This window comes from Staurois parvus, unplaced genomic scaffold (assembly GCF_062004578.1).
Source record: "Staurois parvus isolate SC_StPar_1 unplaced genomic scaffold, SC_StPar_1.0 ptg000729l, whole genome shotgun sequence".
In the NCBI taxonomy this organism is placed as follows: domain Eukaryota; kingdom Metazoa; phylum Chordata; class Amphibia; order Anura; family Ranidae; genus Staurois; species Staurois parvus.
In genome coordinates this window covers 227494-239721 of record NW_028318525.1, presented here as the reverse complement: position 1 = coordinate 239721, position 12228 = coordinate 227494, and the positions used below count along the sequence as shown (strand labels likewise).

The following is a 12228-nucleotide window of genomic DNA, read 5'->3' as shown; positions in this document are numbered from 1 at the left end:
TGATGTTTGATGGACAGGAACATATGTATGCTGATGTACCAATGATGTAACCCTTAGCTATATATTTAAAAGATAGTATAGCTTAAGAACATATCAATGTATAATCACTAAACTATATATGTATCAGTGTTAGAGACGTATACTAAATATACACAGAAAATACGTAATGTAATAGTAAGTCACTTCTAATAACCTTGACATAACTACCAAATACTTTTAACCAACTATCTCTAAATATAGTCTACTCAACTTTCAACTGGTATATACTATTTCAGCTTAACTTGTATATCTTTTGGTCTCAGCTATAATTGAAGAATAGTAAATACTACCATTTGTCAAAGACCACTTACACATATTAATATTAATTATGACTAATCATAAAAACCAAATATTTTGCAAGCTTGCCATCAATATAAATGCCGAATCATAATTTAGATTTAACAATATAATAAACATTTTATACTTATCTGCTGTGTGCAATGGTTTTGCAAAGATTATCCCTGAGCTTCTTCCTCTGGGGTCCACTGCCAGTGCGCCTGGCACCTCCTCTTCAGCGATTGCCCCCATAGGGAGAGGCTTTCTCTCGAGCCCCACTGTCTGTCCATAGACACAGGTAGTGGGGCTAGGCCTCTTTCCCCCCACCCCCTTCTCCCTCATCAAAGTATTTGATTAACAGCAGCAGGAGTCAATGGCTCCCACTTCTATCAATCTGCCCAGTGAAGAGGGATAGAGCCACTGCTCTCCTGCACAATGCTGGATCAAGATTGGACTCAGGTAAGCATTTGAGGGGTGCTGGGGATCTTGGACACAGAAGGTTTTTTTACCTTAATGCAGAGAATGCATTAAGTTAAGGTGTTAAAAAAAAAAAAAAATAGCTTCATCATTTGCAACCAATTTTAAAGGTGGGTTTTCAGTGTTTGAAGTCTCTCACTCTCAGATCTTGTGATCATGAAGTTCTTTAAAAATTTGTACCACATTAGGAGAGGAAAACTGACTAGATCCCAACATGTCCTTGTACATGATCCTTGAGTAGTAAATGATTAGTGTTCTATTTTACTTAAAGCTTGAATGCTCCCTAAGTCATGGGGAAAAAAAAAATTCTGGTCACAAAAAGCAACTTTATTGATGGAGAGAATCCTAGTACAATTGCATGGCATAGTATACAGCAGGAGGTATATAACTGAAGTCTATGGTTACATTTTAGTCCCAGTCTTTCCACAGATGTCATCACTATAGCACCACTATATCTAGAGCAGAGGATTCATTTTGTATAGATATGAGTTTTCAAAAAGTCTTTGTTGCTATTTTTTTTTTTTTTTTAGTATGCAAGAGAAAGATGAAAAGATCAAGACGGTTGAAGAACTTTTGGAAACTGGACTGATACAGGTTGCAAACAAGGAAGAAGAATTGAGGGTAGAGATTAATACTTTTTTGGTTAATTTTAACATTTAGAGGAAAACACGGTGTTAATAAATATAGCAATTAAGCAGTTCTTTCTGACCTAGAAAGGTAATAGAATCCTCTCAAGAATTCTTTTCAGCCGGGTGTAATTGAGTAGCCAGGCAGTCAAAAAAGGAAATGCTGCACAATACTTCAAAACGATAAGCACTGGCACTCACTCCTATTACATTAAACTGTATGTAAACCCTGCAATTCACTTTTATTATTTTTTTGGCCTGTTAAACATGCCATTGACTACGACTACAGAACCTCTCCCAAATTGTATGGAAGGAGGAGGTGGGTGGGGTGAAGGTAGTGGTGTTGGTTCTATAGTCCTGTCCTAGGCGGACAATGATGCTAAATGAGCACTGTTACTTGGATCACCAGATATAAAAATAAATGACAAAACGAAGTCTAAAGAAAAACTAATGCAGCCACCACATCTACAGACTTGTAAGCTGCAATATAATATTTTTTTCCCTTTATGTTCTTGGGTTTAGATGCACTTTAATACTGTTTATGGGGAATTTTGTCTTTATCCAAGCATTTACTGTAGCTACAGGTGTGTCATAAAATCACTTCGATATCAGATTCATGCATTACTTGAACCTGTGTTCAAGTAATCTGTAGGTGTCTGATATCGAATACTAGTTTGTTTGATAGTATTAGCATTTATTTTAATTAGAATGATTTATGTTTTAGTTGATGAGAGATGAAAATGCATCTTTAAGAATGGATGTGCAGAATCTGAAGGCTCAGCATAATGACCAGGTAATGGTTTCATAAAAATGGTGGTAGGTTTGTCAGCCCCACATAAAGCATGTACCGGTTCTTTTATACCTTTGTAATGACGGTTTGTATTTTTCCCTTTTAGGTAGCCTTGTCATCTGTTGTAGAAGATCTAAAGCACGTGTAAGTGTCCGCGTTCTTCAGCATAAAGTGCTGAGTATGGGACCTCTGAACAAGTTAGAGGCCTGCAGAGTTCATTTCGGACAAGGCTAATTTAAGATGGAAATTAATAGCATAGCTCGACCAAGAATGTTGTTACGAGTCCGCGACTTTATTATTTAAAGAATGAAATGGAAGAAGCTTGCTCTGTCCGATGGGAACACTATTCTCTTCTGCCTTTTTTTTTTTTTTGAATGTCAAATTAGGCCAGAGTGCCACAATTCCTTTGCCTACACACTGTGTCTCGACCCATGAAAATGTTTCTAAAGCTAAAACTTTTTTCTTTAGTTTTAGAAAATGTAGGGAATGGCAAACACCTGTCATGCTTTTTTTTTTTTTTTTTTTGTGTGCCCTGTGGAGATTTCCCTTCACTATCTGTCCCAGAGATACCATAGGCAGTGATAGAAATTCTGTTCAAAGTAAGGGGATTTACCCTTTTAGACAGTTGTCACAGAGGAGTGGGTGTTCCCACAGGAGTTTTTCTCTTTAATTCTTGTTCGAGTGACAACCATTAGGTTTTAGACAAATTGAGTGAATCTCAACAGCAGGATTCACAAACAATAAAACCCCGATAGTGGGTCTAACCCAGGGGCGGACTGACCATCTGGAAACTCGGGCACCGCCCGAGGGCCCGGGGTCAGTAGGGGGCCCCATGAGATGCCCTTGGTACCTTTTTCATAGGCTTTTTTGAGTTTGGGCAAGGACACAGGGGCCCCATGATCCCCTATTGCCTGGGGGCCCCATGAGTTGTCAGTCCGCCCCTGGTCTAACCCATCACCACTCTATCCAAAATTACACAAAAAAACTTTGGCTTTAGATGACTTTTAACCTCAATAAATATTGTAGTCCGATGGTTAGAGGAAAGAAAGTCCTTACCTATAAACAATGTGACGTACCTGTTACATTATCACTTGTGAGGTCAGATTACTTGATTTACCAGGAACTAAATTTCAGTCTTGATCTGGGTGCCTGTAGTTGTGGCACAAGAGTAAATATACAATATGAAAATATGTACAATATGAATATTTAAAAAAAAAAAAAAAAAAAAAAACTTGCCTAAAGTAAACATTAACCGTTTCTATTCTAGCATCCATGAAAAGGATGGCAAAATCAGGTCTGTAGAAGATCTGCTCCAAGCTGAGCAGTTACGGGCTGATAACGAGGGAAAGACTGTACAGGTACTTACTTAATATTAATCCTCCAAGTTTGTTACTATTGAATAGAAATTTGTTGTGTTTATGAGCGTTCAATCGTTTTCATGTATTTGCATGCTAACATTCATTAAGCAAAGTACAATAAAAGAATGTATGATGTTATAATATTTGTGAAAGATTTGGTGTAAAAATGTAGCTTGTCTCTGCCATATTAGCATAAAACGAGACTGAAAAGGTCTAAGACACCCAACATTTTTATATGCCCAAGTTTGAAGTAGAAAGCGGGTCACAAGTGTAACACTAAGCTTCATACAGATATGTTGCGCTCTGTGGTCTGTGATTACGAGCTCAGGTACAAAATAGGATTGCACCCTTATTTAGACAGTATGGAGTTTATTTTCTAAAGGTAATAGGCTGTTCACTTTCAAAGATTTTCACTTCGCATGGGACATTTTCCCGTAGCCTGGTGAATATGGTAAAAATCACTTTGCAAAAGAACTCTGAATCATGTGTAAGGAAAGTGTGGGGGAAAACGTATTTTTGCTTGCGCTTGATTCAATTATAGAAGGCAGCAGAGCGTCAACGTTTTCACTAAGCAAGGGGGAAATTGTCTTGCTAGTGAACAACCTACCTACCTTTTGATAAATCAATCTCAGTATGTCCATTACACTTGGCTCCTTGCTTGATGACCCCCACATCTATGCAAACCACAAGGCTTTAGTGTCATGATGTAGTGGAGAGGTTGGATGTAGGCACACACATGTTCTTTCACAATGCCCAGTCCCTTAATTAAACATTCTCTTCTATAGCAAGGGGAAAACAAATAAGTGAAATGTTTTTATTTCGTGATTTCAGCAGACCTACTTTTCCCTTAGGCCATATTTTGAAAGGAAAGTTTTTGGTCCATTTACATTTTTAGGTTGTTATTTATTGCTCTAAAGTATTTGTAGACTGATTATAAAATGTTTTTACACAAGATTCCCATAACTTTTACCCAGGAGCCACACATTTTTTTCAGTTGATATAAATTAGAAAACGTTTGTTTATCTTGGGTGAAAGTTGTGTGGATTTTGTGTGAAAACACATGTAAAAATTAAACCCCTTTATCATACAAATTAAAATTTTTTGTGGGCTGCTTTTTTTTACAATTACCATAGTTGATCAAGAAAGCTAAAAACTTTCCCTCTGCCAAATGTCATCGCCTTGTACAAAGTGTATTAATACGTTTTACATTTTGTAGATTATATTTGGGATGTTGGCAATAGTCTGGGAGATGCCATCCACTCTTCATAAAATTGAAGTTATTGCCTTGCGGTTGTCATCGAACAGCTTTGTTTATCTCAGAGCCATTGAATACCATGTTAACATGGATATGGTGATCACATAGTTTCATTTCTAAAGAAAGCCATGCCATGTGGAACATGATTTTTTTTAAACCATATAGTGAAATTAGAGGCAACAACTAAACAAAATTCAGCAGTGTATCTCACTCTTCTCTCATTGCAGTCCCCCTTAATATGTGTGCACTCATCTCCTGTCCAATGCATAATGCACGGCTCATGAATATTGAGTTCCAAGTCGATTTGCTTATCACCAGTTGGTCCTTGTAATGCGCAACAACATTGACTGCTAAAAGCATTATGGTACTGGACAGCTGTCATTTTTTTGTTGATTTGTAATAAATCACCATACATTCTCATGTGACTCTGGACATGAACCTTTAATGCATGCAATTTTGTTTTTGTGTACCATAGTGTTGTGGTCTTGTCTCCCATTTGTCTTATTTTTATTGCTGTCAAGGCATTGACTAAAGAAATTGAAGCACTGAAAGAAGCTTTAGGAAACAGCCAGCTTGAAAAGGCTGAACAGGTAACAAGCATACAAACATATTGAGCTAAAGTACAGCAGAAGCTGGACATAGAACAGCTCTGAGTGGTCTTAGTAAGGATTCATCATCAAACAAGTAGCCAGCACAGTGGGAGCAGGTCCCACAAGAGACCATGATCTCACCTATGTCTCTGTTGGCACTTAATTGGAATGATTCCATAGTTAGGCTGTAAACAGAGGCTCTGGGCCTGCAGTGATGAGGTTAATTTTGGTAAAGAAGCTGCTTTAAAAATTCATCTGCAGAGTATCACTGCCTGGAACGTTTCCAGTCCCTGAGCTCCACTCTACAGCATGCTGATTGAAGAAGCCAGGCTTATAGAAGTCTGTAGGTATTTTCCAACTTCCCAGTATGCTTCAGAGGGGAGCTGAGGGCTGGAAGGGTGCCAGGCAGCGGGAACTTTGCAGAGGATCACAATTATAAAGCTTTTCATCTTTTGAAGGAAGCCAAGGAGGCAGTTCTAACTTATATCTTTCCTATTAACTGAAGACTGACTTTTTATGTTCATACTCTTGCTTTGACTCTGCCAATCTACTGCGCACAGTGACATATGAAGTGCTGTGTACCAGATGTTCCCTCATCACTCCATGAGTTACATAAAATGTTTTTAAAGCTCTAGAGTTAATAAAAAATAATGGTGGTTTTTAATGATATAGTGTGTACTAACCTACCTTTTACTGTATACCTCAATAATGTAGCAAAGCTTGTTATCACTGCCTAGCATTTACAGGGCTGGGGCAGGGTTTACAACTTTAGTGTTTGCCTTCTCACTAGGGGGGGTTGACTGGCTTATATTTCCAAGTCTTTGCATTATGTACTGTGAGCCAGTCTTGCACAAAAACCTCCTTCCTCTCTCCTCCCCTCACCCCCCTAAGTAGGTATCTGCCCCGAGGAAAGGGAATAAAGCAACTCTGTGTTTAGGACGCTCAGATTGGGCAGTGTTCCACCTGCGTATATATACTGATAGGGTAAACCATTTACTGGGTGTTCTGCACTACCCACCTCAGCTATGTCATGCCAACGTTTATCATAAGACAAAAGTTCTCCTGTAAGATCCAAGATTTTTGTTTTCTTATGTCATCCTTTTTGGTTGATCTTTTTCAGGTTTCCAGTATTGCACAAGTTCAGGACCTTCAAAATCAGTATGTATAACTCAGAGGTTGCTGTAGTTAACTGTAATGTTTCTGAGAAGATGAAATGCTAAACACTGATTCAACGTGCATTTCCAGTTTTGTAGTCAAGTTTGAGGAAAAACCCAACTATGTGTTTGTTTTCCAATTCATGCAACATACTTAAAAACTTATATAAATAAATAAAAAAAAATTACATTTCTAACTGCAAGATTCAACTTCAGCAAGTTCATTGTGATCTATTCCAATAAAAAGGCTAAGGGACTGGGTGAGCTCTCGGTCATTAACATACAATAGAGAAACCCAGCTTGTAAATCTGTAAAGCAGGCCATAGATGATGCAATTTTCTTTCCTGCAGTGTTGGTGGGGAATCCCTCCCACAGAGCTATTGTGTTTTCCCAATGGGTAAGGGGGGCGTTTGTGTGCAGCCATCCTTGCCATGAGAGCACAGTGATTATTACTAGCGGCTATAGCCGCTGGCAATAATTGCATGCTAGAAATCCAACATGCTCGTTGTACCTAAGTCGATCGATGGATTAACTTGGGTACAGTCAGCCTGCCCATACATGGATTTAATCTCGGCCGGTCCCTGCTGAACCAGCAGAGATTCAGCCCATCTATGGCCAGCTTTACCCTTTTTTAGAATAGACCAGGGTTTCTCAACCTTGGTTCCATGGAACTCTAGTGTTCCTCCAGAGGTTGCTGGGTGTCCTTGCGCAATTTCTGCCTCTCAGGTATGTTCCCACTTACACTGTTGATCCTTTTAGATATCTGTAAGGGTTAATTCTTCCCAGTGACCACAAGTGTAAGGAACATTCTTCTGACTGACCTTCCCACACTATCATGAGTTGTAGATATAATAATTTTTAGCAGGGGTTCCCAGAGGCCAGAAAGTTATTTCAAGGCTAACTGTGTTGCAAATGTTGAGAGAAGCTGGGTAGATAGTGGTCAAATTTAGTTTACAACTGATAAGATGCATTCTGCTAGCACTGTACAAACAGGGTGAATTATGGCGAACACAACTTTCCAGCCCTCCTCGTAAACAAAGAGAACTAGTAGAATTATTCTCAGTATTCTTTGTGAACTGGTCCAATATACTCAATTAGATACCTGATCTCTCTAAAGTTCTTTCTTCAATGTTTCCAAAATTTCTGTTTGTTTCCAATCCTATTGAGTATACTCCTGCCCTCATCACTGAGGATTGTTCTGGTTGAGCTGGACTATGGGTGTTAATGTAGTTTCATATTTTTTGAGCCGGGGAATGCCCCAAAGTTTTTTGTTTTGTAACTTTTTCAATTTAGAAAACGATAAACTATTTAAAAAAAAAAAACCTGATCTTTGGGCAAGCAGTTGAATAAGTAGTCAAACTACATAATGTGATTTGTAATTCCTTTAAGTCAGTTTTGTGATCAAGATACTCTCCCCAGGTAGCATAGCCAGATCCTCATCCTCCACTGCAGTAGACACACGTCTTGGTCAAGAATGCATTCCCCGTCCGCTGATTGTACATTAAGGCAATAGCAAAGATTCAAGAGCTGCTATCGTGCTGCTCCTTTAGCTTGTCAGTACAATCGCTGTCGGCTTATGTGCATGCAGCAGAACCTGATTGCCTCCAAGTTGTGGCCTTACCTCTCCCAGTCAAAAGCTGCTAGAACAGGGGATTTTAAGAAATTATGACTGCTTTGGATACTTGCACTATCTTTGTTAGCCAATAAATATAAATTTATTGATTTCATTAAAAATTTAGATGCATTGTTTTTTTTGTATATTATCTGCGTGGAGTTTATCTTGCAGTAAAAAATATACACTGAAAAGGACATTTACTGTGTAAAGCAGTTTAGATATAAACTTAGAGGCCTATCGGCAGCTGAGTGGAATTTATAAGTGAAGATGTGATAGTATTTTTAATTTTATTATTTGTAGCAATACATTTATAGCTTCGTGTACTAGTAGAAAAACCAGCGCCATCCTTTTTACCTGGTATAAATGCTGAATACTCTCCAAGAGGAGGCTAACCACTCTGTAAATTCATTGAAACAAAAGTTGGCTTTCTCCTTTTAGCCCTAGTTCACATATATGCGTTTTTTACAAGCTAGAATCAGATGATATTTGTAATAGGCAGTGTTTCTGTGGAGGGTGCTCACATATGTGCAGGTGATTCGCACTGCGATTTTACAAAAGGGTTCTGTGCGAGTTTGGCACAGTGCAATCTGATTTTCCACGGAGAGATTACAGAGCTTTTAAACTGACATGGAAACTGCATTTTTTAATTGCTGGTCAACTTGCACCGCTGAATCAAACTTTTTTTTCGCAACGCTGATGTGTGAACCTAGGCTTACAGAAAATGATTCTTGTGAGCATAAGCAGGCCTGATGAGCAGATTGTCCGACTTCTGTTTTCATTTGCAGTTCTACATAAATCCTGTAGTTTATAGAGCATTAAATGCATGCTTGTTATTTCTTAATTTTTTTTCTTAGGTTGAAGGGGAAAGAAGAGGCCTTAAAGAAGGAGGAGGAACGGTTTAATGAACATGAGAAACTGATTCTTGAGAAGGAAAGGCAGATTGAGGTGATTATGTGTTTAATACTAGGCAAAATGACAGGTCTGCTCTATGCATAGGCAGGTTTTAATGTATTGCCTGTTTTAATTGGGAATCGGAGGCTCCATGTCAGCCAGTCCATTTCCTGGATTATACAGATGCATGATCAGATTAAGGAGCTAGCCCAAGAGCTAACCAGTCAACTATCACAGATATATGGACCTAAAGGATGTTTATACATTCATCAAAGGGAACTGGCTTCTACTACTCCAAATGACAGCTCAGTATCTGTTCTTGGGTCAGAAGATGCCAATACATGTTACATTATAGTGCTCAGGTACACAGGATAAATTGAGTCCAGTGTAGTGCGTTGTTAATTCTTGGCATAAACAGAGTGGAAGGTTTGGAGATCCCTACTGGCTGAAGCAAGTGGTCTCCCAGGGGTCTGATTGATACAAAGTGCATGTTGATCTCTATACAATCAAGAGATCGACACAATTTGGTAAGATGCTGTGTGATCTGTGGTGGAGGATACACATGGGAAGGTGCTTACCATGTATTTATTCTTTGGTCTTACTAGAAGGCACTGGCATGGACTATGGTCACATGAACTGTAGATGGCATGAACACTTTTCTTTATTCAGTATCTATTTTTTAATGGTATTTATTTGTATGATGAAATTCTTATTTATGTATTCATTTATTTATTCTGTTATATGCACTTGCACTTTATGGTAAATGAAAGCATCACTTATTGATATCATTTTCAAAGCACACCTATTGACTCGTATGTATAGGCAGACAGTACTTCCTTTTCCCGTGATACCCACTGCTAGAACTCTGAGAAATATCTGGTACTTTAGGATATGGGTGAGCATGTGACACTTCCCTGTCTCCCCTTTAAAGTAGCAGTGGGTGCATAGGTGTGCTAATGCATGCTGAGCCCTGTACAGATTTGGGTTTTGGGATGTTCTGGCAGCCAGAGTGCTATCATTTTGTGGTGACTCCTATTATGTGAACCTTTTTATTTTGGCAAGTATGGCAAGGGAACATGTTTTACTTTTATATGTTGCACTCCTATGTATAAATTTTAACTGTGTGGTTGGTCTTTGCTTGAATAGGATTTGCAGAAGGAGTGTTCACAGTTGAAAGTCCACATTGAAGAAGTCCAGCACAGACTACAACAGGTATGAATAACAGTACAGTTAGAGTAAATCTTCGGGGACACATCAATAACAAGCTGGCAGTGGTTCTACACCCTCTTCACTAAAAAAAAAAACTAAAAAACAGTTTTACCTTCATTTATATTTTTAACAAAAGTGTCATGTTATCCAGATCCATGTACCTCCTGGCCATTTTAAAGTGTCTATAATCTGAAAAACGAATTTAGTTAAATGCAATTAAAAGCATATTGTGTATTAGTGTGGAAACACCCACTGTCATCCTTCAGCTAAGACTGGAAGATTTTGGGCCACATTAAGAAAACCCAGCACTAAGCTGGAAAAGGGGCAAAGTAAGGCAACAACGGCTTCAAACTACAAAGTGCCATCCACCACCTCATCTGTTGCTGCACCTATGAGGAAAAAGTAGTTCTTTCAGATATGAGGCATGCATATGCAACCCCCCCAACATGCTACAATGTAAAGTCTGATGCCTAAGGGAACAGTCTCTATTGGATTAAAATGGAGTTGCAGTCAAACTAACAATACCTGTATCTACTCACACCCCCATTCTAAGCCTATTCTAGCTACCTTGTATATATACCTTGTATATTTACCTATGCTGAGCATGCTCTGGTCTGGTCACATGATCATGTGACCAGACCATAGTGCCCTCAGAATAGTTGCATAGGTATTCAGATTTCCTTTTACAGGGTAGCTAGAATAGGCTTAGAATGGGGGTAGGAGTAGATTTACGTTTTAGTGTTTGGATGAACTTTCACTTTTATTCTTGTGGAGTACAAGGTTACTTTAATGTCTGCTAGAAATCCATTTTGGATTATCTGCATTTTAATACTTAAAATGAATTGTGCTTTTCAAGTAATTTTGTTTTTGTATCTGTCATTTATAGCAAGATTCTGGGTCAACAGAAGCACCGAACCTTCAGAGGATGTAAGTGTTGGCCACAGTTTGCATTATTTTGCAGTGTCATCATGTTTTTAGTTTATTTGTAATGAAGGCTAGAATTTTATATTTGTTTGTAAATCTGTATTCGCGTTTGACAGTAACAGATAACGAAGGAAAAAGGAGAAAATATTGAAGAGCCTAGGCAAAGGACAAATCGATGCCAAGAGAGGGAGGGATGGACAGAGTTTAGGTGCTCTACCTGGGGTCACATTGTCTTTGTTCCCAATTCTGATACACCCATTATAAGGAGAAAAATAATAAATGCACATTTTTTTTGCTCCAATGCGCCGTGGTAGTTCATTGAATACTACAAGCCTACAGCTGCTAAGACTGTCGGGACTTGTAGGCACTCATTCACAGAACACTGTGAATGAGTGATACGGCCACACTGTTTTCAAATCTGACAGATTGTAGGGGGAAACTTCTCCCTGTACTATCTGTGGGGTGGGGCACAACTGCAGCCATGGAAACATGTTACATGTTCCACCCTAGAAATGGGTGGAAAGTGTAACGTGTTCCAAAGGTGAACTTATCCTTTAAATATGTATACAAAAGTATAAATTCTTGACTAGGACTGCACATAGTTACCTTGTTAGTTGATTAGGAAGAATTTGGACTTTTTTCCGTTCTCTACGAAATGTCCTCTGGATGTGTATATCAGATATAAAAGCAATCTCCCAGAAGTTAAGATGGCCATATTCCGATCAGAATTTGGCCTCTCCAGCAGGGACCAGCCAAATTTCAATCATTGTGTGGGCTTCCCCGCATGTTGGAAATATTTCTGTCAGGCAGCAGGTACAGCTGCTGATCAGTGTATTCTGACCGTGGTAGGTGCCACTGTCAGAATGCAATATTCTGGCAGTGAATATTCCTCCACCATCAGCCCAGGCTAATTGAAATGGCTTTTCAAGTAAATGAGGGTAGGGAGGAAGGCTTTGGGGTTTGGACTCTATTGCTAGTGTGCTGGTAGTTTGCTTTTAAACTGTCTGCTAGTTTACAGCGACCA

The 12228-nt window shown here is 38.8% G+C and overlaps 1 protein-coding gene across 12 annotated transcripts in view; it reads left to right on the top strand.

Moving 5' to 3' along the window:
• KTN1 (kinectin 1) overlaps positions 1–12228 on the top strand; it is a 210623-nt gene that overhangs the window by 141100 nt on the left and 57295 nt on the right. For all 12 annotated transcript variants that reach the window (XM_089653947.1, XM_089653944.1, XM_089653946.1 and 9 more), the window contains 9 exons: positions 1323–1413; positions 2143–2211; positions 2315–2352; positions 3476–3566; positions 5343–5411; positions 6532–6569; positions 9035–9125; positions 10218–10283; positions 11167–11207. In XM_089653947.1, coding sequence (XP_089510073.1) covers positions 1323–1413; positions 2143–2211; positions 2315–2352; positions 3476–3566; positions 5343–5411; positions 6532–6569; positions 9035–9125; positions 10218–10283; positions 11167–11207 — 594 coding nt within the window. The remainder of the gene's footprint in view (positions 1–1322; positions 1414–2142; positions 2212–2314; positions 2353–3475; positions 3567–5342; positions 5412–6531; positions 6570–9034; positions 9126–10217; positions 10284–11166; positions 11208–12228) is intronic.